Here is a 26257-nt window from a genome sequence, read left to right on the forward strand (position 1 = left end):
TCCTTCTCTTTGCATGGCACTTCCATCCATGTGGCTGTTTAAACCAGCTGCTTCTGAGGCACGCTCAGGTCCTCTCATTCGCCTGTTCCCACAATGGATCTTTATGGTCCGTTGATTCTCCCTCCTAAATCTCTTGGATCTGCTTTTCGTTTTTCACCTCAACTGTCTCCTTTTTCCTTACCTGAATGACCATTCTGATGACCTCGGCCGACCTTGTGCTGAAGCCTAGGCTTCCTGTCCTGGTTGCCAGAGTGCTCCATCCGAAGTTGGAAGTAAAAGCTTTCATGGTGCCTCACTGCCGCAGGATGAAGTTCATACTACCTCTCCTTGGATCACAGCCTCTCATGACCCAGATTTTGCCTTGTCTCCAGCTCTGCTCTTACCACTTCCCATCCATCTCATCTCTGAGGCTCCCTCCTGCACACACCATTCCCTCAGTCCTTGCTCTGGGCTCACCCTCACTTTCTTCCCACTTAGCACTTGGCCAATTCCTTTTCTTCTTTTGGACTCAGCTCTCAGGTCCTCTCTCAACCCTGATCCCTACTTCAGTCTTGCTCCCCATGGCCTGCGCCTCTGCCATTGCGTGTGCCAAGCTGTGCTATTTGTTGGCTTCTTCCCTACAACATGAGCTCCCTGAGACTAGGGAGCCTTGCCTTTCATCTGTGTGTCCTTAGGCTGCCATTTTGCTGATACATAGTAGAAACTCAATAAATGTGTCAAATGAACTAACAAAACTCACCCAAAGCCATATATACCTAATGGATGAATGTACTATAGCAGGGAGAGAATATCTTTATCATGTGGGGAGTTTAAGCACCCTCCTTTAAGTCTATATATCCGCTTGTGTAGGATTTTTCCCCTCTACCTCCACACTAGGCCACTATTTGAGATCAGTATACAGGGGAGCTACTCCATCCCACCCACAGAGAAAATCTCACCATGACCAGGTTCCCTCAGACCCACCCAGCATCACACGCGCAAACACTTGCTGAATTTTGCCAATGGCCCTCAGAAGTAGTTTTGGCAATGCTCACAAAACAGGTGCCTATGCTATTTCTTTATGGCAAAAGACATAGCACAAATTCTGAAATCACTGTACTTTCAGTGATGGTTTAGGATACTTTTATGGGTTCAAATTGTTTCCTGTTTTGAAGTTAAAATGGAATTTTACATAATGGAGAGAAACATGGCTGGGGTAAACAGAGGTCTTTGTCATTAATATTCACTTTGTATCATATTTGACCTTTGTTTTCAGACATCAATGGCTAGATATACAGGAGCAAAGTAAAACAGAAAATTGCAGCACTTATTCAAATAATTATGGCAAACTTCCCTCACCCACTATATTCCCACAACTTCATCTACATTTTGGTTTCCTTGCTTTGTATCTATAGACACTTTTAGAGCATGGGCTTTGATGTCTGAGAAACTTGGGTCTGAGTCTCAATTCTGTCACTTATTAACTGTGTAACCCAGGGAAAGTTATTTAACCTTTTTGAGCCTTGATTTCTTCAATTTCTTCCCTGTAAAATGGGGAAGAATATGAGTGCTGATCACTGGTGTGAGGATTAAATAAGATACTGCATATGGGGGCCGGGTGCGGTGGCTCAGGCCTGTAATCCCAGCACTTTGGGAGGCTGAGGCAGGCAGAGCATGAGGTCAGGAGATCGAGACCATCCTGGCTAACATGGTGAAACCCCGTTTCTACTAAAAATACAAAAAAATTAGCCGGGCATGGTGGCGGGTTCCTGTAGTCCCAGCTACTCAGGAGGCTGAGACAGAAGAATGGCATGAACCTGGGAGGCAGAGCTTGTAGTGAGTTAAGATTGAGCCACTGCACTCCAGCCTGGGCAACAGAGCAAGGCTCCATCTCAAAAAAAAAAAAAAAAAAAAAAAGATACTACATATGAAGACAGCACAGTATCTGGAACACAGTAGGTCACCAGTATATGTTAGTTTTAATTTTGTTATTAGATAATTAAAATGAACATTTTAAGACTAGAGGATGGGGTATTTGACTTATTTAATTGCCTTCATGCTTCACTTTTACTTGGGCTATGTCTCTGTTATACAAGTTTCCAATTAAAAGAACAGTTATCAACGTGTTAACTTGTTAGTCACTCAAATTTGGAGCTGACAGAGATTTTGTTATTTTAAAAGAAATCCAGAGGAGATAAGGGGTTGGCCCAAGGGTACACAGAACTTGGATACAAACACAAGACTTTGAGTATTCTCTCCTCTCCAGTGCTGGGGCCTGCTGGATCCTGCAGCATCTGCCAGTGTCCCCTGATCATTCAGAGTGGCTCTCTAAACAAGCAAAAGAGCCTCTCAGTGAGTCAGCCTGGAGATGTCCCCTTACTCAATTGCTAATCAATAAGCAGGACTACACAGACAAGGAACATTGGCCAGTTCCTTGAATACACTTAGCCTTTAGTGAACAGGCCAAATGCCTAAAACTTCATCAGGTGCCTCAGTTGGTGAATTAATAGTGCTTCCAAAAGGATTTCAACCAATGGGTAGGGACACAATGAGTATGAGGCCTCCATTCCCCTTACCGGGTAACCTCATGTACTTGGGCTCTTTTCTGTTTAGCAGTAATTTGCCCTTCTAGATGAGTGCTAAATTCCTGCCATGTCATGCAGTGTTGCAAGGACCGTTTTGTGTCCTTCTGGATTTCACGGTTCTTTGAGCATAGTAAGCCCTTGATAAAGGCTTATTAATTTGCTTTGATTAAATGAAGAATGCACTGCATTCTAGTTAAACATTACTTACAGCCTTTTTGCAGTGAAAAGGTTTATATAATTAAGTAGGATCATTGTCACCACAAAATGCCCACATTTCTCCAACATTAGAAGTATATCTCTTTAGTTGGTAAATGCATTTGAGGCTCTCTTGGAAAGCAGCCCAATGTCTCTTTTTCTTTACTTTCCCATTCTGAATGGCCTGGACTTTGAAAACACAGGTGTCAGGCCTGGGAGAGTGTGAAGGAGGCCCTTGGTGTCTGCATCCCTTCAGGGGAGAAAGAACTGTGGAGATCTGGTGCCTGTGTTTGGAGCTGGAACAGTGCTCCAGTTGGGCCAGGCCAAAGGCTAGAGAGTCAGATGGCAACTTATTTTCTAGGTGACCCCAGCTGCATGTCAGCGTTCTACGGAGAAACAGAAGCGACAGGGTATATATATCCTGTTGCTTCTTATTCCCATTACAAGCCCATATATACACATGGGCTTATTATGAGAATTGGTTCACTCCATTATGGAGGCCAAGGAGTTCCATAATAGGCCTTCTACAAGCAGAGGAACAGGGAAGGTGGGGGGGGGGTGTAGTTCAGTCTGAGTCCAAAGACCTGAGAAGCTGGCAGGGTGGTGGGGGCTGCTGCTGGTGTCCAAGGGCAGGAGAAAATGGATGACCCAGCTCCAGAGGAGAGAGCGCAAATTCATCTTTCCTCAGCTGTTTGGTTCTAGCTGAGCCAGAACAGATTGGATGGTGCCCACCCACAATGGTGAGGGTGGATCTTCCTTACTCAGTCCACTGATTCAAATGCCAGTCTCTTCTGGAAATACCTTCACAGACACAGCCAGAAATAATGCTCTACCAGCTAGCTGTGTGTCCCTTAACCCCGTCAAGTTGACACCTAAAATTAACCATCACACCCGCCCCTAGCTCATGAGCTGCCCGATTTCACTTCAGAGTGGAAACTCAGTCAAATCCAGTCTGGGTTTTCTTAGTCCAATCCAGTGATTTCTGATAACCTTGATAGTCCAGTTCAAAGTTCAGTCTCCATGTCAGGGCCATTCTCCCACCTTGCAGGTTTTCTTTGCCCTCCCTTCAGTTCTGGTTCTTCCTGGTGCTGTTGCTCCTCTGGGCTGTATCCCCTCCACCTTCCATCCAGCCCCCTGCTTTGGGACCTCCTGCTATAGTCCTCTTTGCCTTCTTCTGACAAGTGCACAGACTTTCCTTTTAGGCACCCCTTGCACCACTGGCCACAGAGAAACACTCAGAACTTTTTCCAGGCCAACAGGAGCCCAGAGAAACAGGGCTTTCAGCAGATACACTATTTTGCCCCTGACCTCTTCCTCACATTTGTGAGGTTATTTGCTTGGAAAGGCACGAGGAACTTTTTCCTTTTGAGATCCCTAAGTACTATATCTGGGGTTTCTCTCTGTCCTACGTACGTGCTCAACACACCCACCCCAACCCCCAAGTAACCCCACGGTGGTGGTTCTCAAAGTGTGGTCCACAGACATTAGAGGTCCCCTATATTCATTATAACACTAAGAGGTTATTAGCTTTTTGGAGGTGGTGCAGAAGCAATGGTTGTAAACCTGTGGTGCATGGCAGCAGTGTTATTGGTCCTGTGGTACTGGTCGTGTGCTTCACTACCATGTATTCACAGTTAAAAACAAGAAAGAAAATGCCAATGTTACATAAGAATGCCCTTGATGAAGCAGTAAAAAAGACACATTTTATTTAATTTTTACCCTTAAGCACACATCATTTTAATATTCTGTGTGACAAAATGGGAAATACACATAAGGCTCTTCAGCACACCTATGGTTTTTGCTTTTGTTTTGGGAAAAGCACTTGTGTGATTATTTAAGTAGCTGAATCAGTTGCTTTTAAAAGTGAACACTATGTCTACTTTCTGAAAGAGCATCTAACAAACAAACTGTGGTGTTTTTCAGACTTCAGTATCTGGCAGAAATTTTCTTGAAAATAAATAAAGCCTGTCACTTCAAGAAAAAACAAAAACAACAGGTAGTGTTTTTTGCCAAAATCCATGCTTTCAACCTCCAGATCCACCACTTACTAGCAAATAACTGAACTCCCTAATGTCTTACTCGAAAAATCAGGATAGTAATTGTGCTGACTCCAGAGGATGGGTATGAGCATTCAGTAAGACAACAGTGTAAAGTGCTTTATGTAGTGTCTGGTATGTGTGAACTGCTCAATAAATGTTGGCTGCTGTTACAGCCACACTGAGTTAAAATAATCCGATTTCTTTCATATCTAATTTAACCAAATATGTGAGTCAATTCCATCAAAAGTGTTCATATTAAGCACCAAGTAGAGACTTTAAAAAATCAATTCATGGCCAGGCATAGGGCCTCACGCCTGTAATCCCAGCACTTTGGGAGGCCGAGGCAGGCGGATCACGAGGTCAGGAGATCGAGACCAGCCTGGCCAACATGGTGAAACCCTGTCTCTACTAAAAACATAAAAATTAGTCAGGCATGGTGGCGGGTGCCTATAATTCCAGCTACTCGGGATGTTGAGGCAGGAGAATCACTTGAAAGCAGAAGGCAGAGGTGGCAGTGAGCCAAGATAGCACCACTGCACTCCAGCCTGGGAGAAAGGGTGAAACTCCATCTCAAAAAAAAAAAAAAAAAAAAAAAAAAAAATTCAATTCATGTTTTTTTAATAATAAGGCAACAATGAAACGGCAACATGGCTATAATGAAATAGTGGCAGGCATTGCAATATTGAGTTTTAAGCAAAAACTCTTATTTCTCCAGTTTTCCTTAGGAAAATAGATAGGACTATTTGTGCAGTGGTTAAAAATGCAGAAATTAACATAAAATATTGCCACAATACCTCCCAAAGCTCACTACTTAAAAACAGTTTATCACAGCACCAATGCCAATATACACCAGGCCACCTGTGTCCCTGACACATCGAAAGCTATGGCCTCTGAATGATGTCTTGATCATTATGTCATTAACATCATACCTCACCTGAAAAGTCAGATGTGTTTTCCAAATTGGAGCACTTCTACCCAAGCTTTGGATATAAACTAGGAGGAATTTAGATTATGTCACATTTTGGGCATAGGCAGGCAATGAAAAACGGAGAAGGGAAAAGAAGGCAAAATAAATGGGCTTATAGCAAAATAATGATCAAGAGATTGAAAAGAAAAAAAGAAAAAAGGAAATAAATGTACCAGAAAAGGTTGTGAAAAACTGTAGGAACCTGTTAGTGGGACATAATGAGGCTCCTTAAAGGATATTTTTACATTTTCCAAATAATTTTCCGTTATCAGAAATGACTGAGTCCCTGTCCTGTATATCAGCGCAGGTTCTTCTATCTTGTATGTGAACAACCGAAGTCCATAGCATCTTTTTCAGTCCTTTCGATCATCTGGACCTACCCTGTGGGATCCCTTCTTTGTTCTTTGAAAGGTATTTCTTTATAAACAGCTACTGAGCTGCTTTCTTCGGGAACAAGAATGTACTATTCACATAGTATTCAAAGGGTCGACTGGGTCCGTCCTTGCCACCTTCCCCTTTGGTGCAGATGGTACACTTGCCCTGAACATTTTTTCTACTCAGATGACCATTAGTGCTATCACCTGCTCCCACCTGTGACTACTGCCCTGCAAATGAGCAAGAAACAGCACCAGCTCAGGGGAAAAGTTGCTTTTACTTGTTCTCAGTGACAGGGTAGCAGCTTCGTGGAGAAAGGAGCATCTGATTAGGCTCCTAATTAACATGAAAACCATCCTGCAAGAAAAAGCCACAGCAGCAAGCTGCTTGCCAGTTCTAGGCCAGGAATCCCAATTGCAATTTTGGTTGTTATGGAAACAGACCACACTGCTTCTTAAAGAATTCATTATTCCAACAAATATTTGTTGTTCTAGTCATTAAGTAGTACCGAATGAATGATGTAGACACAGGGGAGGAGGAGCGCAGAGGAGGAAGGCTGGTGATTACAGCTGAGTTCTCAGGGAGCTAGAACTTAACTCTGACCTTGGGGCATGATTAATAGGGGAGAAGACATTTCAAGTGAAAGCGCTGGCAAAGTGCGACAAGCTCAAGCGATAATAAGGCTGCAGGCGTGGCTGGAGCCAAAGATTGACATGGGAGTGTGATGGGAAATGGGAAAGACCAGAAGGCCAGTCTAAGAAGTCTGGACCTTTCTGTGGACAAAAAGGAGCTAATGGGTATGTTAAAACGGGGGAAGAATGCTTTAGGTGTATTAATTTTGTCTTAAGACAAATAGTGAGGATGTCAACCTAGACTCCGGGTAATACCGCAGCCCCAGTGTTTTTTGGGTATATGCCAAGACAATAATTTGAAAAGTGACAATTCAGCCATCTTCTCAAATAGACAAAACCACACTGTTTCACTGAAAGAAACCGACTTTTGATTATTAAAACTCACCAAAACAGCTATGGGTGTGTCTATGACATCTGGAATATTTTTATAAGGTTTAAATTGACTTATAATAAAGCAGTCCCAAAATACCATTCTGCCACCTGGCAAGGAAGTATTTAGAACTAAGGCCTTAATTCTCAGAGTCCAGTATGTACACTAGAAAAAGAGCAGTCATTTTCCCTTGTATCACAGTGGCTTTGTACCTTCTATGGCCCAAACAGTAAGCTGAAATCTCTTTTACTGATCCATAAATTGAAATACAGGAGAGTTTGGTTAGATAGAAGAAAAATCTTTTGCTTAGTGCAGCAATTCTTAGAGGGTGATCTATGGACCCTTGGAGGTCTCGAGCTTTGTCTAATTCCAAAGATCTTCTACTGTGCTGTTTGACCTTCTGAAGGGCACAGGACTTAGTAACAGGTGAGGTCTTTAGTTATGCCTAGAGAGAGGAAGTGGCATTTGACAATACATTTCACAGTTCAACTGTGAGTGTTAAACAATGGATAAGTCTGAGGTAATATTACTGCCAAGACAGTAACAACAACCACAAAACATACTGTATTATTTTTGGAAGCTTCTTTGGACCACATTTTTAAAAACACAGATTTCTATGTGATAATAAAGGGCTCTGTGATGGTTAATACCGAGTGTGAACTTGATTGAATTGAGGGATACAAAGTATTGATCCTGGGTGTGTCTGTATGGGTGTTGCCAAAAGAGATTAACATTTGAGTCAGTGGGCTGGGGAAGGCAGGTCCACTCTTAATCTGGTGAGCACAATCCAGTCAGCTGCCAGCAAATACAAAGCAGGCAGAAAAAAGTGAGAAGGAGAGACCGGCCTACCCTCTCAGCCTATATGCTTCCCCCATGCTGGATGCTTCCTGCCCTCCAACTCCAAGTTCTTCAGTTTTGCGACTTGGACTGGCTCTCCTTGCTCCTCAGCTTGCAGACAGCCTATTGTGGGACCTTGTGATCACGTAAGTTAATACTTAATAAATTTCTATATGTATAGATGTATTCTATTAGTTCCGTCCCTCTAGAGAACTCTGACTAATACAGGCTCCTACTCTGAATTCCTAGTTGTCAAGTTTAAAGGGTCTCCCCTTTTCCTAATGTGGCTCCTAATATAAAAATTGAATAGCAAATATAAGACTCTGTGTATGGTCTGGATGCCAAGAAAATTGATTATTAAAATTTATGTGGAAAAGGGAATTTTAGTCTGATTTTTCTTTGAAATTATGACATTGGGCTACTCTTCAATAAGAGATACAAGCAACAAAGTTTTACTTTCTGAAAAACACGTAAACTAAGTGTGGGAAGAGTCCATCCAGTTCCCAAGGTTAAGGTCAACTAGAGGTAAGCAGATGACAAATGGACCTAAGGTAGGTCTCAAGAATTCCCACTGCTTGACACACACTGTTCTCTTTGCCTCCTCTCACCTCCCATTCATCCCTTCACTGGGCCCATCTCTCCTTTTATCTCTCTGCTTAAATGTTACGTTCTTAGGGAAGCCTTCCCCAGTCACCCTCTCTAAAGTAATCACCTAATTTTACTCCGAACACTTGACCCAGGCTGTTCCCTATTTCAGCTCTTTGGTTCCTTCCTAATACTTTTCAAGGTTAATGATATATCCATTATTCTCTTCATCTAAGATGGCAGCTCGGTGAATCCTCACTACCCGGCGGGGTTCAATATTTAATAAGCATGTGTCAGATGGCTGGTGAGACAGTTTGCATTCAGGTTAACAACCAACACAACTGAGTTGTGTGCGGAGGAGGGAGAAGCCTGGAGTCAGAGATCCTAGTCCCCTCCCTGCTACCAGTTAATTGAATGACTATGATCAGACCCCTTAACTTCCCTGGGCCTCAGTTTCCTCATCTAATAATGAGGGAACTTTACTCAGAGATTTCCAAGGAGGCATTCTGATTTTAACTTGCAAGAGTCTAAGTTTATCTGATTATATTTCTGTAGTGTTGACAACCATTCTTTTCCCACTCATTGAGGAGGTGTGGACCTTTTCATTATTTCTGAATATAAATAGACATTTTCTGGAAAATGTACAGGTAGGTGTGCTAATTTTTTGAGGCACTTGAATGATTAGAGGAAAAAGTACTAAGTTTTGAAAGGATAATATTTGTCCTTTTTTGTGCATTTTTAACTACTGCACAACCAGTTCCCTTTATTTCCACGAGGAAAACTGGAAATCTGGCTCTCACACACCATTAGCTTCATAACCTTGGACAAGTTCCTTAACCTTCCTAAGTCTCTCAGTTTTCTTGTCTATGTAATAGATAGGTAATAGGAATAGACTAGGTAATGGGATTGTATAAGGATTAATTGAGATAACCTGGGGCATAGTGGGTGCTCAGAAAATGTTGGTAAACCTCAAACACATTTTCTCCCACAACTCATCCATCAATAAGTTTCACTGTACTAGAGCAAAGAGCAAATTAGATAGTTTTTTTCTGTTTGCTGTGTAGAATACAGGGTCTGGCTATTGAGGTATATTTGAACATGTGGCAACTGATGCATTCAGTTTAGGAAGGAGAGGGTCAGTGTTCAAACAGAAAACAGGTGTGTTAGATTTTAATACATGACAACCTCTTACCCTTTTAATGCACTTCGTTACTGTAGAGCTAAACTCAGAAGTTTGACATTGTTTCAAGTCCTACTTTTCCCATGCTGAAAAGATACAAATCCCAAAGCAATATAAAACTGCGTACATGAAAGAAAGAACTTGGAAAACTTGGGGTACTATTTTGATCAAAAAGACTTCAAAATAGGGTGAAACATAAATAGTCTTTTTCACTACCAAATTCTTATGATTAGCAATTGTATTGTTAGAAAATGCAAGGGTTGCTACTCACCAATCATGAAAATAATTTTACACTTTCTCAAATCTTCCATGAAACCTTCAAAACAAAAATAACTTAAGTTATTGGCAAGAAAAACTGTACTGAAGCCCTGGTTTTACTCATGTTATGTAAAAACCCAAACCTTGTAGTTTTATTTGATAACAAAAGCTTGAAGTTGAATAAATGTGTGAACAGGCTACAATTAGTAAGCACCAATGACCATTTCAGTCTCTTTGTTTGTTTGTGAGATGGTCTCACTCTGTTGCCCAGGCTGGAGTGCAGTGTCTATCTTGACTCACTGCAACCTCCACCTCCCAGGTTCAAGCCATTCTCCTGTCTCAGGCTCCCGAATAGCTGGGATTACAGGCATGCCACCGCACCTGGCTACTTTTTGTATTTTTAGTAGAGAGGGGGTTTCACCATGTTGGCCAGGCTGGTCTTGAACTCCTGGCCTCAAGTGATCCCCCTGCCTTGGCCTCCCAAAGTGCTGGGATTACAGGCGTGAGCCACCGCGCCCTGGCCATTTCAGTCTCATTTCCCTATCCTGGTAAGGTATTTTTATTTTAACATGCATGATCAACTTTTGGTGGCAAAAATGTATGTCATTAAATAGCATGAATCACAAAGAAAGCTATTTTTAAAAATTACTTTTAAATCATCCTAAGTATCTCAGTTTGGTGTTATTTCATGTTTAAAACATTTGCTAAGCTTCCTTTTAATACAGATGGTTAAAACACAAGTAGAGTATCTGGAAAATAATATTTTTAAACATAGTTTCTGCTTAGAGCAAATAATGTTATTTTCCATTTAAGGTAGTGATATAAAATTTCCTTTTAAAACAAATCTATCTGAGTAACAACAGTTCATATTTTCTGTAGATAACTACTTTTGAAAATTAGATCACTATTCTGACAGGAAACATTTTTTAGTGAAATTGGGGTAGTTCATTTATATGCACAATACCACATTTTGTAGGAATTCACAATTAGCTGAGTGAAGCCCCAGCTCCACCCGAGAAAGAGAGAGCATGGGGCAAGATGAATTGGGTTGGGAACAAAGAGCTGAGAAAGAGCTGGAAACAGAGGATAGAAGTAAGTTTGGGATCGTTGAAACCATATGGTTTTCACAACAAAAAACAAACAAACAAAAAGAATTTTTAAATCAAATCCAGTCTCCTTACAGAATAACCCATGGTGACAGGAAACACTTTAAATTGTTTGGAGTTTTCTATTAAAGGCAGATACATTGGTGTTCCTAACATGTGGGACCAGATGGTCAGCTCAGGTTCTCCAGCCTGTGAGTTTATGTTTACGAAGCTGAGGAACTCTGAGTCTATTTGCAATCTGGGAAAATGACCCTGGTTATTACTGTGATTTTTTTGGGTATGATTGTATCCTATTTCAGTTTTCAAAAATAGTTATTTTAAAATTAATGATGGTACATGACATTCATCTAATGTAGTCATTACAAATTAAGTATATAGTTTTTTAATGACATGGGAACATGTTTATGTTGTGATATATACAAAACATTTGGAGATACTTGTATATACATATGCATTCTCAACTATATAAAAATAGATATATAGGCAATGCATTGGAATGAAATGTACCAAAACGTTAACCATGATCATTTATAAGTCATAAGATTTTAAATGGCTCTTATTTTATACCTGAAAAAATTTCTACAGTATGTGTTAATTTTATAACTAGAATAAAAGGGAAAATTTATTAGGCCATCAGTCATCCCCTACCCAGTTGAGACCAAGTTGATTATTTGCACTTAGCTAAGTGACAGCTAAGTTATGGCTCATATATTTGTACCTCTCCTCATGAATCACCATGATGTCATTTGGTGACTGTGATTTTCACATACTGCTCCTGCCATTATCATCAAATGACACTTTACCTACCACCTTGTGCTAATGGATCTATGCAGGATTAGAGCGGGGGTTATTTAAAAAGCCAACTCACTTATATGTGTTTAGAGTCAATACTATAAACATATTTCCATGACTTATAGTATAACTTTTATTACAGTGTAGAAATGTTAGAAGGTATTTTTACTTAGGACAATTACGAACCTTTTCTTTTTTGGATAGTCCTAAATTCACATAATCATATCTATTTTCAGTTACATGCATAGCTAGTTATGGATGGAATTTTTACTTTTTCCAAGACTTTTTTTTTGTTTGTTTTTTGAGATGTAGTCTCACTCTGTCACCCAGGCTGGAGCACAGTGATGCAACCTTGGCTCACTGAAACCTCATCGTCTTGGGTTCAAGCAATTCTCCTGCCTCAGCCTCCTGAATAGCTGGGATTACAGGTGTGCACCACCATGCCTTTCTAAATTGTTTTGTATTTTTAGTAGACACAGCGTTTCACCATATTGGCCAGGCTGGTCTTGAATTCCTGACCTCAAGTGATCCACCTGCCTTGGCCTTCCAAAGTGCTGGGATTACAGGCGTGAGCCACTGCACCCAGCCATTTGCAAAACTTTTAATATGACAAAAATTACAAAGCAGCATAATCCTGGTGTAGGATAGGTTGGGTCCCAGAGGTACATGCAGAATAGTAACTACCATGCAGGAAAAAGACTTTTGTGTCTCAATTATGTTTAAAGAATGTTGAATTAAAGTTTGACAACTGTTTTTACTGCAGGACTTGTGGGAGAGCTTTGGATGCTATTATATACTTGAATCTTCCAGTGGGGACCTGGTGTTAAGCATGTTTCAAAGATATTTCAGTAGAGCATCCTCTTTTCGCTGAGCCTCTCCGGAGTCCTGTTCTCTGGGCAGTTAGGAAATGCATCTCTTAGTAATGCACCCCCCTTTGGTTCTTTACATGGATGGAGGCAGGAGAGACCCAAAGAGTTCTACTCTTAATCACGCTCCCTGGCTAAGGGAAAAGTGATGCTGTTAATATTTTCTCTCTTAAGTTGATGTTTAATTAAAAAGGCATGGTCAAAGTTACTGTAATGACAACTTTGATCTGATCAGTAAGGAAAACTCACCTTCCATGGTGTCCTCTCCAAATACATTTAACTGGTCATCACCCTGTTAAAAAAATCACAATATTAGACAATAATAACAGCAGGTATTGTGCTGAACTCCTTGGCAACACTGGCATACTTGAACTTCCAAACAACTGTAAGAGGGAGGCACTTCCAAACAATTTTATGAGGGACAACATTTTACAGATGAAGACACTGAGAATTCTAAAAGTTAACTTGCTGAAGGTGACAGGGTAGTGAGGGACAGAGCTCAAAATTAAACCTGGTCATCTGTCCTGAGTGCATGCTCTCTTCTTAACCAGTACAGTATCTCGCCTTTTTTTTTTTTTTTTTTTTTTTAAAAGTGCAAAAGCTATCTGTGGACAGGAAGGCTGACTTCAAGAAGACAAAATCCTTTGATATCAGAAGCTTACTAGTAGGTGTGATCACAGCTGTTTTATGAGTAACTCCAAATTTTAAAGCTGGGGTTGGCAATCATTTTCTGTAAAGGGCCAGATAGTAACTATTTTCATCATCGTGAGCCATCGTGTCTCCTGTTCTCCTGTAGGAACTACCTTTTTTTGTGTGTGTGTGTGAGACATAGTCTTGCCCTGTTGCCCAGGCTGGAGCACGGTGGTGCAATCTCGGCTCACTGCAACCTCCACTTCCTGGGTTCAAACAATTTGGGCCTCAGCCTCCCCAGTAGCTGGGAGTACAGGCATGTGCCACCGTGCTGGACTAATTTTTGTATTTTTAGTAGAGACAGGGTTTCACCATGTTGGCCAGGCTGGTCTCAAACTCCTGACCTCAAGTGATCTGCCTACCTCGGCCTTTCAAAGTGCTGGGATTACAGACGTGAGCCACCGTGCCCGTGCCCTACAGGGCAACTATTCAGTCATAACTTGCCAATCCCCGAACCAAAGCATGAAATAAAGAAGTTGGGGTGATCAGTTTTTATTGATGCCTACCTTTAAATTTTTCATTTTATTTTTTAATCAAACAGATGCTCTCTTCCTTATGGAGTAGCCCATGGTGTTTGGAAAAAAATTCAGAAGAAAATTTTATAAAAAGGCACTAGGTGAGAACTCTCACGTTCACCTATGTCTTCATCTGTATCATTTCTCCACTCTGTCACCCCTTATAGGTAACCACTTATACAGATTGTTCTTGCGGTACACAAAAATGACTTCTAGATATCCAGGGATACATGTGAACATAAATAGATACTATGATCTCCGTTTCTTATACAAAAGCATTATGCTTTTTTTTATACATACATATGTGTTTATAATACTATTCTATAATACATTGCTCCTCCATTTGCTTTTTCTGTGATCAGTGTATCCTGGAGAAATTTCCATGTAAGTACAGAATGGTCTCAGTACCAAATAACATCAGTTGCACAGTATTCTATTGTATGTATGGTACCATAATTGCTGTGAATTAGTTCTTTATTGATGGATCAGTTTCCAGTCTTGGACTTTTTTTTTTGGAAACAGTGGCACAGTGAGTAAATTTGCATAAATATCATTTCATACTGTAGGCTAAATTTTGAGAGAGGGGACCACATGGTCAAAGAATAAATGTATTTATAATTTTGATAGAATTTTGCCAAACTGCTCCCCATAGAGGTTGTACCATTTTGAAGGGACAGCCTCTGGCTTGTGCTTTACACCAGCCTCTTGCCTCTAATTCACTTTGATGCCTGAGTCAGTTAAATGAGGTTGTCTGGTTGTATTAACCCTCTCTTGAGGTAAATTGCCCTCAAAACACTTGATTTAAAGACAGATTCTTGCCATCCTGTTTAGAATATATGCCTGCAGGGAAATTTTACTGCCCATCTCTCAGAGTTGCCTGTGCATTCAGTGCCATTCCAGGTAAGAGAAGAGCTTTTAACGGAGTGGTCATTCAGGGACATATTTACATTAATGAATTCTCTTCTGCGAATAGAAAAAACATCAGTTATTCCTCAACAAGCCTCTCCACCACTTCCCTTGTTGAAATTATCGCAATTCAGAGCTTGGAGTTTAGGGATCCCCTAATCCAACCCTGCCATCCACTCTTCCATTTTATGGATGAGGAAACTGATGTTCAGAGAGGTCATGCGAGGGGCCCATGACCATGCCATCATGTCCTTAGTGAGGTCAGGATGGGATGAGAACCACTTCTTTTACCACTTTGCATGGCTCCTGTGGATTTGGTCTCATCAGTGTAGGGGCATCCCGTCCCCTCTGCTTACCTGGCCAGGCACCCATCCACCAAACTGCTGCTAAGGGCCCACTGCAGTCTGGCTCCCTGCCTCAAGATGGGATGAATCCGTGGTGCAAGCTGGACCCCAGAGCTCACTGTGGTCTTAGGCTGAATGAAGTTAGGATGGGGCCAGGACCACATCCTTGCTTAGCTCTTACCCCTACCCTATCCGGCTTCTCCTCAGAGGGTTCCCTAATAACGCACTTGCATGAGAATTCTCATCTCAGGCTCTGCTTCTAGGGGAAAAATATCAATTACTCCTCAAGACAGGGACCTTGAGGAGTTCCCAAATTCTCAGGGAATTTTGGATTTAAGAAAGGGACCTATTTGAAGCAATGAATAAGTTTGCCTAAGGTGCAGCTGCATAGAAGAGGCTCAAGAGTATTTCCTGGAAAAGGGCTGCTTAATCTAAATCTGCTTATTGTTTGTCAAACAGCTATTCAATATATCTAGGTAATGTGGAGAGGAAACCATGGAGTCCTCTCCCTCAATTTTTAGTATTATTGTTAGATGATCAGACTTACACCCACCTTATAGCCTAGGCTGTATTAGATCTTTCTTGTATATGGCTATCATGTCTGGGGAGTCTGATCATGGTTAATCTGAATTCCCAAAACAGTGCATCCTACTATAAAAGGGGCCATCTGACCTCTGCCGGGCTTCTTGAGTCTGACCTATTTGTATCCATAGCTCTTATTCACAGCCTTCTATTACACTTGCTCAAATGCTTCACATGAGTCCCAGCTGTATTTTCATTAATTCATCAATAGGGAACAGGTTGCTGGGACATAGATGCGCCTGTCATCAACTCTCACCAGGAATGCGGTGCACTGACATGAAAGCCCAGGTGAATGAGATGTTTGATTGGAGGGTGTAATTTTCCAGGGACTCTCAATAAACCTCATGGTTCCAATGTGAATATTTTGTAAACAAAATTAATCTGGCATCTTATACACACACACACACACACACACACACTCGGGGTGAATGGAAAACACTTCTGGTTTTGGTGAAAAAGATACCAAACAGCCTCTGTGAGCACTAAATCTTGTGACTTTTCAAATGTTGGGTGTGTTCTGCATGAAAGGCATTAATTTCAGAATGCCACTTGGACAAGGAGGCAAAGGCTGTAGCCTTATTCAGGAGACGACTGATAAGGTGTTTATGCCCAGTCACCTTGGAGCTTCCTCTTCAATGAGGCATCACTTGAGAAGACTCAACCCATTAGCCACCACTCTGAGTGTCTGTGGGTGACTCTTTGTGTTCCGGCCTTTTTCTGTGTTGAGGCTCCATCTAGTCCGCCCTTTGTCACCTTAAGTCTCAATTATGGAGTTAGGCTTTGTGTGCACAATGGGACATAGTTGACTTTCCATAGTATTAAACTAGGTTTTGAGGTTCATGAAGTGGGATACTAAATCTTCTGAACTGACAGAAAGAGAGAGTATAAATATAGTCACGGATTTGATGTGAATGCCTTTTATGACTCACAAGTATGGGGCCAAGGCACAGCCTGCAATGCTGTGATGAATACGGTTAAGGTGGGAGAAGCTGCAGCAAGCCCATTAACACCAAAAGACAGTTTTAGTCCAGGCGCGGTGGCTCACGCCTGTAATCCCAGCACTTTGGGAGGCCGAGGCGGGTGTATCACCTGAGGTTGGGAGTTCAAGACCAGCCTGATCAACATGGAGAAACCCCATCTCTACTAAAAATACAAAAATTAGCCGGGCATGTGATCCCAGGTACTCGGGAAGCTGAGGCAGGAGAATCCCTTGAACCTGAGAGGCGGAGGTTGCGGTGAGCTGAGATTGTGCCACTGCACTCCGGCCTGGGCAATAAGAGCAAAACTCTGCCTCAAAAAAAAAAAAAAAAAAAAAAGACAATTTCAGGTTGCTACATCATTTTGATGCTATAGATTGGGTAATATGTTGCTAATTGATGAGGAGAAATCTAGAATTCTATTAAAGGACACATTTACAACCTCAAAGTGGGATTAGTGGCTATGGGAAACTGCAGATTTGGATTACAGACTTGCTTTGGTCTCTATCCCTCATCTTCCAGTCAATCAAGACCCATTAGGAGGGCAAAAGGATCCCACATTCAAACTTATTTCCCTTTTAAGTTTTTTACAAACTTTTTTAGTGTATGCAAAAAAACTACTTTTGCAAGGCTGGGTTCTGGTACTATCGTTTGTATGAAGAGTGGCTAATTGGGGTATGTCTGTGCTTTCCTTTAGGATCAGGGTACCTATCATCACCACCTTAAGATATGCGTGCATGTCTAGTCATTCCCATTTCCTTGAATTATTGAATTTTAAATGAGGTAGATCAAAATAGAACAACTTAGTTTCACAGATGGATTCACCAATTTTAAGAAACTATCTTCTTCAACTGGCTTTGATTACAGCATAGTGACTGTCCCTGGAGACAGAACCAATTTCTGTGGCATTGTCACAGTAGATTGTATTAATCTGTTTTCACACAGCTGATAAAGACATACCTGAGATTGGGCAACTTACAAAGGAAAGAGGTTTAATGGAGAACTCATGGTCCCACATGGCTGGGGAACCCTCACAATTATGGCGGAAGGGAAGGAGAAGCAAGTCACATCTTAAATGGATGGCAGCAGGGAAGGAGAGCTTGTGCAAAGAAACTCCCATTTTTAAAAACCATCAGATCTCCTGAGATCTGTTCACTATCATAAGAACAGCACAGGAAAGACCCACCTCCATGATTCAGTCATCTCCCACCTGGTCCCTCCCATAACACGTGGGAATTATGGGACAAGATGAGATTTGGGTGGGGACACAGAGTCAGACCATATCACAGATCACCTCATCATAAGAAGCTGACATTGAAATAATGCTTTTTGGCTTGAAAGCCTGTTTGCAGATACCATCTCACCGGACCCCCCCTGCAACCTCATGGATGAGGAACCTGTAGTTGAGATTCTGAGGGACCACAGGATGGGGATGTGCCTGAGCTTCCCACGGCACAAGAGGTGGGCTGAACTTTGAAGTCAGCTCTCTGACACTAACCTCTGCTTCCTCAGCAGCATCCTCTTACTGCTCCTGGAGACGACAATCATGTATTCAGATATGCCTACTGTCCTTCCTTAAACAGTTTTGGTTTTTAAAAATGCTTTTGGAGGCCATAAAATTAAAGTTCTCCTGAGGAGGAGAAGGAAGTAATATGTCATTTTGGGGGTGTCTTCCCAGTTCAGAGTAACTTGTTTGTATTAACCAGCGTGTGTGTTTCATGGTAGCAAAATGTGTATAACTTCAAATGGGATTACGAGAAAGGGGCTTACTTGACATTAAGGTGTCACAGCTAAGATTAATTTCTTGCTCTAACATTCACAAGTGAATGCTGCAAAAAAAGGAGACTTTGTTTTTCTGACACTGAATACAGATAACTTCAAAATGAAAAAAAAAAAAAAAGGATTTAACAGCAATTCCTTGGTCTCTAAGATAATGTAAGGGCAGTCTTTTCTAATTTTTTCTTACCTCAATGAATACTAAACAGAATAACCCAAATTCTGGAAGAATCATGAACCATGAAATGCTAGCATATGAGGATTTTCCTAGATTTCTATTTAAATTGGTCTAGTGACCTCTCTGGTTATAGGAAGTAATATCAGGGTGGTGGGGATAGAGGTGGAGCAAAAAAATTTCTTGTAGTTCTTGGAAGGGTTCACTTCACTGAGGGGCAGAAGCTTAATAGGATGGAATAATAATTTATAAAAGAACAACCAGGCCAGATGTCGTGGCTCACGTCTGTAATCCCAGCACTTTGGAAGGCCAAGGAGGGAGGATCATTTGAGCCCAGGAGTTTGAGACTAGCCTGGGCAACATAGTGAGACCCTGATCTACAAAAAATTAAAAAAATTAGCTGGTCATGGTGGTGTGCGCCTGTAGTCCTAGTTACTCAGGAGGCTAAGGCTGGAGGATGACTTGGGCCTAGGAGGTTGAGGCTGCAGTGAGCCATGACTGTACCAGTACACTCTAGCCTCGATGACAGAGTGAGACCCTGTCTCAGAACACACACACACACACACACACACACACACACACACACACACGAACAATCAAAAATAGATCAGGCTATTTCCCCATCTTTTTACCTGAAAATGAATTTTTTTTGCACTTTCCTTATACCTTTTTTTTCCAAACAGCAAAACATCTTACACATTAAACAATTTAAAAAAATGATTACTGGAACTATTATTTCAGTAGCACTTAGAGTGTTTTCAGCATGTGCAATCTCATCTGATCTCAGAAAAAACTAGGAAGTAGGGAAGTTTGATGTTTCCCGTTTTTCAGAGGAGGAAACTGAAGCTCAGAAAGTTTATGCAACTTGTGCAGGTTGCCCTGGTGGGTCGGGCTTCCCGATTCCCCAAGTCCAAGTTCTGCCTTCCTCTGGCTGACCTGGGTGGAGTGAGATGACACATCCGTGTATCAAGTGCAGGATGACAGAGTATGGTGAGCAGGGAGGGGCATCGTTAGAAATGCTCCTGATGTCATATGAATAGAAACGAAGATGGATTCATTTGCTAAAAGTGGAGCTGAAGCTGGATCGTGCTTAACCAATGATCTGAAAATGAATTTTACAGGTTTTACTGGTAAACTGTGAATGAAGTTTTGAAATCCCTTGTTACTTCAGCAGGAGAATATTGAAAAATAAAAACATAACTACATTTTATCACTAGGGAGAAGGGAGACTGGTCCTTGAGAAATTTTGAGTGGTTGCAATTCTTTTCTAAAGCATGTTTTCATTTAAAGTAATGGGCAATTTGAAAGAAAAAAAATATGGGAAATGGTATGTAATTTAGTTACACCCCAGAATTTATTCCGCAGCAAGTCCCATTTCTCATTCACTGAACTACACAATTGGAGGTCTGCTTGCTGTAAAGTACTTGTATAACTGAGTAAACAGGGTTGAAAAAAATGTGGTGGATGCTAGGCTAACCTTTTTCCAGTTGTATTAAATTGCAGCTTCTCTATATAAACTGCTTTAATGGACCTAGTTCTCTAGGAGAAATGGTATTTTTCTCTCTTACGTATAAATTGCAATATTACTGTCTCTAATAAGAAATTTTAAAGAAAAAATTTTCTCACTGTTTTTCTCTAAGTTCCTGTTTTCATCATCTCAAATATGTGTTTAACTCAACTCTCTGCCAGAAGATTATGAAACACTTTGATCTTGTCTTCAGATGCCAAATGTGGCACCATTGTTAAGAAAAGCTTTGTTAGGCTGGTGGTTTAAAGGAAGGGGCAAAGTTCCCATTTTAATTTCATATAAAGTTAAAGTTGGCCATAAAGTCACGTCTGACTAGTCTTGCCAAGGAGAGTTATTTGACCTTTACCTCTTTGTTTTCTAATTCCTTGTAAAACAGAAATAAAATGGCAAAGCTGAGCTTCAGTCACTGGGAATTACAGAGCACACTGGCTTGTCTCTTACTTTTGTTAGGTACCATATATATATAAAGGCTCCATATAGAGCTATACAGATACATAAATACACACACACACACACACACACACACACACATATATATATTTGCCCTGAGCTTGTTTACATTCTGCCCCTTCTTCCACCTCCCCTCCTCCCTGAGCCTTTGGCAGTCACTTTACCCTCACCAAACTCCCCATGAATAATCCATTTGGCTCAGAGCATGTGTGAGTGGTAAGAACAGCAACAAGAGCATTTGCTATATGCCAGGGACAGCACTAAGCACTTTACATAGATGATCTCATTTAATTGTATTGCTACTTAACTGCGTATGTGTAGAATTTGCCTTTCCAAAATCCTTCTCAAAGATGGGGCTGTCTTTTATCTTTTTGTACCCAAATGACTAACAGAGATGTGCTAAGTAAAGATTTGTAAATGATGAATATAAGAAGAAGACACAGTTTCTTTTTTCAAAATACAGTAAAAATAGTGATAGAGAAGATACAATCAGTAGATTTCTCCAGAAGGAAGAAGGGCGGAAGTAGTATCAGTGCATAGGCATTTAGAAAGGTCTAAATGTTTAAGGTCTGTAGCCGTCCAATCCTGGAAGGGTGGATTTGAAGATCCCAGCATCAGAGGTGTTCAAGTGGAGGCAGAGTAACTATCTGGCAGTCAAGAGATTCTTAGACTGTGTAGGAGGTTAGATTAGGTGCTGTCTAAAGAAGCTTCTGAGGCTGGGTATGGTGGCTCATGCCTGTAATCCCAGTACTTTGAGAGGCTGAGGTAGGAGGATAGCTTGAGGCCAGGAATTTGAGGCTGCAATGAGCTGTGATCACACCACTGCACTTCAGCCTGGGCAACAGAGTGAGACCCTGTCTCAAACAAAACAAAACAAACGAAACACTCCCCGCCCCGACAACAACAACAAAAAAACCCAATGTTGAGATTCTACTACTCATGCAACAATTCAACCAATATTTATTGAGTTCTGTGGTAGACAGAATAATCCTCCCACCCCCACCAAAGATGTCTATGTCCTAATACTTGGAACTTGTGAGTATGTTACCTTACATGGCCAAAGGGATTTTGCAGATGTGGATAAGTTAAGGATCCTGAGATGGGGAGATCATCCTGGATGATCTGGGTGGGCTCAATGCAATCACAAGGGTCCTTCTAAGAAAGAGTCAAGAGGGTCAGAGTCAGAGGAGAGGTGGTGATAGAAGCAGAGGTCAGAATGATGCCACGGATGGAAGAAGTCACAAGCCAAGGGATGTGGGCAACTAGGATCTGAAAAACGCAGGGAAATGGATTTCCCCCTAGAGCCTCCAGAAGAATTGCAATCTTGCTGACACCTTGATTTTAGCCCAGTGAAAATTATTTTGGACTCCTGACTTCCAGAACTGTAAGATCCTAAATGTGTGCTCTTCTATCCACCAAGTTTATGGCAATCTGCTATGGCTATGATAGGAAATCCATACAAACTTCTACTACGTGCTAGGAACTGTTCCAGGTGCTGGGAATGGAATGGGGAGCAGTTAGTTTTGAGTCGCTGAGTATATTAGGTATTTGAGTGTGTGCCAAAATCAAGATTTGCAAATGATTTTATCCACGGAAGCTTTTGGTCAAGCAAAATCTCACAGGGAAGTGTAACATCTAAGACTGATACGAATGGGGCTACTATTGGGGAAGGTGGAATGGGTGGCTCCAGAGTCCTTTCTTCCTCCTCCCTCAGTGACCTCTTTGGCAGACACTATTAGATGCCTAGTCTTCCTCAGTCTTCCTCCTTTTTTTTTTTTTTTTTTTTTTTTTGAGACAGAGTCTCACTCTGTCACCCAGGCTGGAGTGCAGTGGCATCATCTCAGCTTGCTGCAACCTCTGCTACCTGGAGTCAAGTGATTCTCTCACCTCAGCCTCCTCAGTAGCTGGAACCACAGGTGCGTGCCACCATACCCAGCCTCTTAAAACACTTTTTAATTTTTAGTAGAGATGGTGTTTTATCATGTTGTCCAGGCTGTTCTCGAACTCCTGAGCTCAAGAGATCCACCTGCCTTGGCCTCCCAAAGTCCTGGGATTACAGGAGTGAGCCACTGTGCCTGGCCCTTCCTCTCTCTTCTTTTCTTGTAGGTAGAGTCCACTTCTCTTTTTGGATGCAGAAAATGCCACATCCTTGCATTTCCATCCTCCCTTGCATTATGGGCATGGGTCTGTGACCAAATCAGGGCCAAGAGGATGTGAAAAGCAATATTTTGGGGGACTTTGGGAGAAAGATGTTTTCTCTATTAAAAAAGAGAGACACACATGGGAGAATCAGCCTCACTCTCCCATTCTGGTTTTACAAGTGGTTGTGTGAGATGCCATGTTTGGATCCATCACTGCCACCCTGCAACCACAAAAGGAGGCATCCCCTAGGCGTTAAGGAGGGCAGATGGAAATAGGGAAACTGCCTGGGCCCCATGTGACCTTGTGTCCCTTCTGGACCAACTCTGGGATCATCTACCTTTAAAATGTGGGTAAGGAAGAAAATAACATTTTTAATTGTTTATGATAATTTTAGCTAGGTTACTTGCAGGTGGCAGGCAGAAAGTTCGCTGAATCCTGCTTAACTTATGCACAATTGCAAAATCCTTTCTTGGGTGAATACTGGTATGAGTATATAGAATTTCATTTTGGCCTACAGTTAAAAGGTACTTATCATTAATCTAATAAGTTATTAAGGGTTAAGAATATTTGGAATCCATAACCTAAGCTCAGCATGTTTGTATAGCTTTGGAGAACTCCAATTCAGCATTTTCTTAAGAATCTGGCCGCTGTACAAGGCCAACAATGTTCAATGCTCCTACAGAATATGTACACATACTAAAACTGGCAATCTTAACAGTTTTCAGGAAGGATGCATTTTGCTGCTATTCTTGCTTTTTCATTATTAATTATGATGCCTTTATCTTCATCACTACCAATTTAATTTGCTGTGGGCTGTTAATGCCACCTTATGTGGCATTCCATACGTCCTTTGGCACTCCAATGACAGATACTTCCTTTGCACTGGCAATCTTTAGGCATAGGCTTTAAGATCCACAAGTTCCATGGTTTCTAGATGAAACTCCATACTACTGCAGTTGCAGAAGATAGGTCTCTAACCAGCCCCAATATGCTAGTTTAATAAAGGTCAGTACTACTGCAGTGGGGAAAAGTATGAAGAGGTGAAGTAAGTGGGCAGTGGAAACAATTCAGAAAGCATGTCAGTGCACTCTAAACCCTGAATGAATGTTTCTATCATCATACTATACTGGTTATAATAACAATAACTATATTTACTTTGTATTATTTAATTTGCTTACCACAGCAGCCAACTGAAGGAGGTATTATCATCCCCATTTTACAGATCTAAAGCTGTGTCTTAGGGCTTAGGGGATGTGCCTCAATCATAGAGCTACAAAGTGTGTGAGATAGAGTTTGAATTCAGGTCTGCTTGATTCCAAAATCTGGGCACCAACTTTAAAAAATATGTCTTCTAGGCCAAGTGCTGTGGCTCACACCTGTAATCCCAGCACTTTGGGAGGCTGAGGCGGGCGGATCACGAGGTCAGGAGATTGAGACCATCCTGGCTAACATGGTAAAACCGTGTCTCTACTATAAATACAAAAAAATTAGCCAGGCGTGGTGGCGGGCGCCTGTAGTCCCAGGTACTCGGGAGGCTGAGGCAGGAGAATCGCTTGAACCTGGGAGGCAGAGGTTGCAGTGAGCCAAGATCATGTCACTGCACTCCAGCCTGGGCCACAGAGTGAGACTCTGTCTCAAAAAAATATATATATCTGTATATAATCTAGATATATATATCTTCTAAATGTGCCATTAAAATAAGAAAATTCAAAATCATGAAGACAAATTATGGGGACTGGGTTGCGTTTGCGGTCATAAGGTGATTTTTACCTATAAATTCAAAACTGTGTTGGAATTACCACATAAGACTAAACTATTTGTCAAACAAATATTTTCTATTGAACACAGTTTTTACCTGTGAATATCGATCTACAGAGACACTTAAATACAATTTCCAGTCCTGTGCCTCCAATTTATTTTGTCTTGTTTATTCTTACATGTAGTACATGCTCAAGGGTTGCTGGTAAAGAGATGTGTTCTTACTAATATTATTATTTTTATTATTATTTGAGTGAGGGTCTCACTCTGTCGTCCAGGCTGGAGTGCAGTGGCATCATCTGAGCTCACTGTAACCTCTGCCTCCCAGGCTCAAGCGATCTTCCCACCTCAGCCATCTGAGTAGCTGGGATTACAGGCACATACCACCATGCCTGGCTGATTTTTGTATTTTTTGTGGAGACAGGATTTTGCCGGGTTGTCCAGGCTGGTCTCAAACTCCTGAGCTCAAGTGATCCTCCTGCCTTGGCTTCACTAAGTGCTGGGACTACAGGTGTGAGCCACTGCGCCTGGCCAGGGATGCATTATTTATTGAACTCCTGACAGGTAGTGCAACAGATGCTTTTGTAGCTCTCATTATTCTCATGCTAACACTACAAGGTAAGCTTCATTATCCTTTATCTGTAAGTGAGAAAATTAAGACTATGAGTATTTTACTTCATAGTTTTAACTCCCTTAGGAGAGGAAAAAGGCATATTGGAAGTTACAAAACATTCCAATGTTTGTCCTTTCCTGCACCATTGTACCAAACTGCCTCTGGCAGATCAATGACAACTGTAGCCTCAGATGTTCACTTTTCCCTGCAATGTCACTTTGTAGATCCTCACATCCAGAAGTGATTATTTTCCCCCCACCCTTTAACCTGTGCCTGTCTTGTTACTTGCTGTTTAGTCAATAGAGTGAGGAAGAGGTTACAGTCCAAGGCTATGCTTCAAGTATCTTGCATGCTTCCATTTCCTCCCTTAGGCTCCTGCCACTGCCACAAGGACATGAGAATGAGGGACCATATGGAGCAGAGTTTGGGTCATCCCAGCTGAGGCCATCCCAGATCAGCAAGGCTCTGGCTGACCACATGGATTAGTTAGGGCTCTATAAAGATATAGAACCTGTTGTTTATTTATGTCGCTGTCTATAGCTATGAGATTTATTGCAAGAAATTGGCTTACACAATTGTAGGGGCTGGTTAGGCAAGTCTGAAATCCATAGGGCAGGCTGGAAACTCTTGGGCAAGAGCTCTCACTGCGGGCCATAGGCAGAATTCCTTCTTCCTCTGGGAAACCTCAATCTTGTTCTAAAGACTTTTCAATGAATTGGATGAGGCTTACCCAGGTTACTGAGGAATTCTCCTTTACTTAAAGTCAACTGATTGTAGATGTTAATTAAATCTACAAAACACCTTCACAGCAACACTTAGATTAGTATTTGATTAAATAACTGGGTACAATAGCTTAGCAAAGTTGACACACAAAACTGTCCATCCCACTGCAGACGTGTGAGTGAGCTGAGATCAACTGAGCCCAGTCTAGATCAGTGGAACTGCTCAGCCAACCCTCCTTCCCTCCAAAAGCAACCAAGAGGAATAATAAATGGATGTTGTTTTAAGTCACTAAGATCTAGGCATTGACACAGC

At 41.5% G+C, this 26257-nt stretch overlaps 1 protein-coding gene across 1 annotated transcript in view; it reads right to left on the reverse strand.

Moving 5' to 3' along the window:
* The window catches only part of AK5 (adenylate kinase 5), a 292207-nt gene that overhangs the window by 61132 nt on the left and 204818 nt on the right, over nt 1–26257 (reverse strand). Inside the window, 2 exon segments of the mRNA NM_001266348.1 lie at nt 10016–10060; nt 13016–13058. Of these exon segments, the coding sequence (NP_001253277.1) occupies nt 10016–10060; nt 13016–13058 (88 nt within the window).

Source organism: Macaca mulatta, chromosome 1 (assembly GCF_049350105.2).
Source record: "Macaca mulatta isolate MMU2019108-1 chromosome 1, T2T-MMU8v2.0, whole genome shotgun sequence".
NCBI classification, from domain to species: Eukaryota; Metazoa; Chordata; class Mammalia; order Primates; family Cercopithecidae; genus Macaca; species Macaca mulatta.